Source organism: Montipora capricornis, chromosome 7 (assembly GCF_036669925.1).
Source record: "Montipora capricornis isolate CH-2021 chromosome 7, ASM3666992v2, whole genome shotgun sequence".
Lineage (NCBI taxonomy): Eukaryota > Metazoa > Cnidaria > Anthozoa > Scleractinia > Acroporidae > Montipora > Montipora capricornis.
Genome location: NC_090889.1, coordinates 13391604 through 13396148, shown reverse-complemented (window position 1 = coordinate 13396148; position 4545 = coordinate 13391604). Strand labels below are relative to the sequence as shown.

The following is a 4545-nucleotide window of genomic DNA, read 5'->3' as shown; positions in this document are numbered from 1 at the left end:
TCCCTATCATTCCTAAATGTCATACTAAAGTTTAGATAAATTAAATAGTCTCTCGATTATTCGTTTCTCGTTCTAAATATAAAACTGCGAAATATTCCATCCTTCCCTGTAACAAGGCGCAGTACCTTTCCTTTCCTCTTCTTCCGTTTCGTTCATTTAGATCTCTTCCCATTTCCTTATTCAGTGGGAGATTTTCTGTTAAACATTGCCAGATGTCCTCTCCCTTACAGCGTTTCCATGTGTGGTCTCTCGTAATCTTCCTTCTCTGACTCATTTTGGTCAGTTCCTATTTTTCATCTGCATCATCTTGAAATAGGCATGCATCGAGTCCCTAAAAGATCCTATCGGGTGTAAGGACCTCGTATTCCTGTTCCTTAATTTCCACGTAATCCAGAGGCCCATTGTCAGTGGAGGTTGCTCTCATTGTCCATGACAATGCCTTCCAAGTCTTCATTGGAAAGGTGTGACCATCCAAGGGATTTGTAAAATAATAATAGTAATAATAATAATAATAATAATAATAATAATAATAGTTTTCAAACGCATCATTTAAGGTTGCTTGAAGGTTTCGCACTTGCATTACATTGTCAAAGTCCACCAGCAAACCATCAATTTGCGAACATACTTTCGTCATTGTACCAACGTAGCCACTGCGTGATTGTCTTAAAACTGTTTAGTTCCTCGCGCAAAACGCCTTCTTGATTCTGTAGCGAATTAGGCATTCTACGCCGGGAACTTGAAAGGATGGTACTTGTGGTTTCACTGTCCATAATGTCTATACGCAATTGGTATTTATGATGAAGTGGCGAGGGCCGGGGAAACGATTAGCACATGACTTCTTAAAAAACCAGCAATTGTATTGAATGCAAAGGGTAGGTAAATACCTAAAGAAAATACAAATAGAGTAAGTGAATTGTTACAACGAATCCGGCTAGTTAAACTTATAACTGGGACGGAAAAAACACTTACCAATTGCTGGATTAGGATGGAGAGCGAGTGAGACAATGAAAACGCTTTTGAGATATATACGAGATTAGTGACATGAATTTACATATGCTGGGAAAATTACTGTGTGCAATTTCAACACTAAACACAAGGCTAACACATCGAACAGAGACCGAGAACAAAGGGCAGAAAATAGGTGTTGATTACAGGCAAAAGAAAGAAACAAAATCGTAACAATTGGCTTTAAAACTCTCTCAAATGTGGGAGACAATCTTTCTCGGCCATCGTCAACTAAAGCCTGGCCTTGACAGGGCCTCTCAAAATTTTCTAACGACTTTTTACGAATTTGACAGGCAGACGCCCAAGTGACTTCGTCTGCCCATGCAGTTCATGAGAAATTCGGTGGGACTCTTTCTTGTTCGTTTATCGACAATCCGATAGATGATATGTTCACCGGGTAAAACAGTTACCTTTTTTAATCGGTCGTTTGTTAACTTTAATTTTTTTTTGTTTAGATGCCATGACAGCTGAAGTCATCATTTGAAACACTGCTCAAATGTCTTTGTGAGCGTGACTTCAATAAGTGATCAAAAAAGCAACAGAAAGTGCATCCTTGTTCTAACTGCAACGCATTGAATTAGTTTGCGCATAAAGTTACAAAAAGCATCGCGAAAATGAATGATTCACTGTGAAAAAAAAAAGCGTAACATAGAGATGAAATGTGTCGAAGTCTAGACTTTTGACGCATTGTCGATGTTACACAAGCAGTTAACTACGGAATAGTTAAGTGTATAAAATAGAAAATTGCTGTCAATAAGTTGATGGTCTCGAAAAAGTCGGCGAAACACTACAGCAAAAATGTCTCGCTGACGTCACTGCTTAGTTCGTTCATCGCTAATGTTGCCATGTAATTTAGCGTGGAATGCTTTTGAACGCACTCGGAATTGGTCGGCAGTCTTATTTTGTTGCCCTTGTTTGTGCAAGTGATTGGCAGGTATTTCACTGGGTATTTCAAACGCGATGCAATTGTGCAAATTTTCATTTGTAAGAGACTCGCTTACAACCAATAACGGTCTAATATTAAGAGCCCGCATTGTGGTTCTCTTGTAGGAAAAACAATTTTTGCCGTCAAGTATGTAAACTTTAAGAAATCAATAGGCTTAAGCAAAAGAGAAGATTTTCCGTGTTTCCATAGCCTCATCTAAACACGAGGGGGAGTTGGGAAAATTTAGAAAGTTATGCAAACCCGAGACGCAGTGGAGGGTTTGCGTAACTGTCCCGAATTCTCCCAACTTCTCCGAGTCTTTAGATGAGGCTTGGGAAACACGGAAAAAAGTCCTCCATTAATTTTATAAAATATTCCTCAAAGATAGTTCAACAAATAAAAGAAAATGGTGGTTTTTTTACTTCTTGATTGAAACAGATTTTTTTTTGACACACGTTCATATTTCGTACCAACCAATCAAAACGCGCGTCTGATAATACATTGCCAATCAAAATTTGTGTGATGTCACAGCGATGTTCCATACCCTCATCTAAACACAGCTATTGACCAATGAGAGTGCGCGTACTTTAATAAAAAGTAATACTTAGACAAATTACGCCTGTCTTGCAAAAACTTAGACCAATTGCAGGTTAGATAATCCAAGGAAATTATGACTTTGTCCAGATAAAGAGAGGTATATTAAGCCTCTGAAAGAGAAGTTCAAAATTTAGGCAAACAACCTGCAGGTGATTCTTCCTGAGAGTTTGAAAGTTCTGACAAAAAAATGATGATGGCGACTGATCTGCAATCTAGAAGCGTATATTTGGTTGTCACAGAAGTCAGCTCGCTAATTGTCTTGAACCTTCTGTCCCTTATGGGAAACACCTTGGTTTGCATCTCCGTATACAGAAACTCACGATTGCGTACAACAACGAATCTTTATATCACCGCCCTGGCAATAAGCGATTTACTGCCAGCCGTGTTTGTAATGCCGTTGACGATTGGCGTCCTTGTAAGCGGCCGCTGGATTTTTGGTGAAGTTGGCTGTAGCTTTCATTCCTTCCTTTCTTTTTTTGCCATCTACGTTTCACCAGTAACAACGGGGCTAACAGCGCTCAATCGCTATGTGCGAATGTGCAGGCCAGAGCATGAATATCAGAAGTTCTTCTCTAGGAAAAAGTCACTGGCACTTTTAGCGTCTGTTTGGGTTTTTGTTGCCTGTTATAATGGCCTCCCCGTCATAGCTGGTGTTCAAAAAAGCACTTTTGTCCCTGGATATGCCACTTGTTCCGTTGGTCATCTGAGCGAAACTGGAACACTGATACACTATGGCATCGTCATCCCATTGTTCCTTTTAACACCGTTAACAATCACCGTGTTTAGCTACGTAAAAGTCGCGAAAAAGATGCAACAGCACAAAATCGAAACGTCGTCCTTGAGACAAACATCACCAATCATTAGTGCCCGAGAGATAAGAATTAGTAAATCTCTTTTCGTAGTTGTTTTCGCTTTCATGATCTGCTGGATTCCTTTTTGGATCATTGTCCTTGTAATGCGCCAACACTTGGTTTCAAAGATACCACGAAACGTACTGCTGCTATGTTCGTTTTTGCTTTACATATCCAATACAATCAATCCATTTATTTACGCTGGTATGAACCCTTGTTTCAGACGAGAATTCCGGAAGATTGTTTGTAAGGAAAGGAGGAATGTTGGGGATCGTATAAATAAAATAAAACCTCAGCCAGAAACGAATGGCGTTATTCAAGAAGGCAAAGGTCGTTTCTCGATTGATTAATTCAACCCTCCAAGGAATATAATTAATCATGATAAAGAAGGACAGTAATTTATGAGTGAGGTCTCTGTGCAGTTTTATGTTCAGATGGCTTATTTCGACAACTTTAAGTTGCATTGTCGTTAACATTTTATTTTGCGGCAACACGTAGCTGCCGATGCACGACGGCCTCTGCACGTACTGAGCATTTAGATCAATTATGATAAAGTTTGCATCCACGTTGTATTCTGACGGATTATCGAATGAAAAAGGAAAAAAAAAAGATTAATTCTGTTTCATCCATGAAAGGAAGAAAGAATTGAACAACAGAAATTTTAGTCGCTTGTAAATACCTCCGGGCGGACACATTAACGGTCATTAACTTTTGCCAACTAGTGCTTTCTTAACATCAGATGTACAATGATATAGCTTGTCTTGAACGTGTGCTTTGAGCAGCTGGTGATGAAATGTAATTTATTTGATTTCGCAGTGGGCGATTTAATGAGTTTTAATTTAAGCCTTTAAAATGTTTAGTTTCTTTCCATATTCTAATTCTATATTAGACAAGAAGTATGATAATGTGACAAACTAAACGGCTGTCGTGTCATGCATTAATTATCCCTATCATTCCTAAATGTCATACTAAAGTTTAGATAAATTAAATAGTCTCTCGATTATTCGTTCCTCGTTCTAAATATAAAACTGCGAAATATTCCATCCTTCCCTGTAACAAGGCGCAGTACCTTTCCTTTCCTCTTCCTCCGTTTCGTTCATCTAGATCTCTTCCCATTTCCTTATTCAGTGGGAGATTTTCTCTTAAACATTGCCAGATGTCCTCTCC

At 38.9% G+C, this 4545-nt stretch overlaps 1 protein-coding gene across 1 annotated transcript; it reads left to right on the top strand.

Moving 5' to 3' along the window:
* Nucleotides 1-2717: 2717 nt before the first annotated feature.
* Nucleotides 2718-4227, top strand: LOC138057838 (beta-1 adrenergic receptor-like). The gene has a single exon (XM_068903747.1). It carries the CDS (start codon nucleotides 2718-2720, stop codon nucleotides 3726-3728), a length of 1011 nt encoding a protein of 336 aa, XP_068759848.1. The 3' UTR covers nucleotides 3729-4227.
* The last annotated feature ends 318 nt before the right edge of the window (nucleotides 4228-4545 follow it).

Excerpts from the sequence above, each read along its gene's own strand:
- LOC138057838 (XM_068903747.1), top strand. The coding sequence starts at position 2,718 with ATGATGGCGACTGATCTGCAATCTAGAAGCGTATATTTGGTTGTCACA.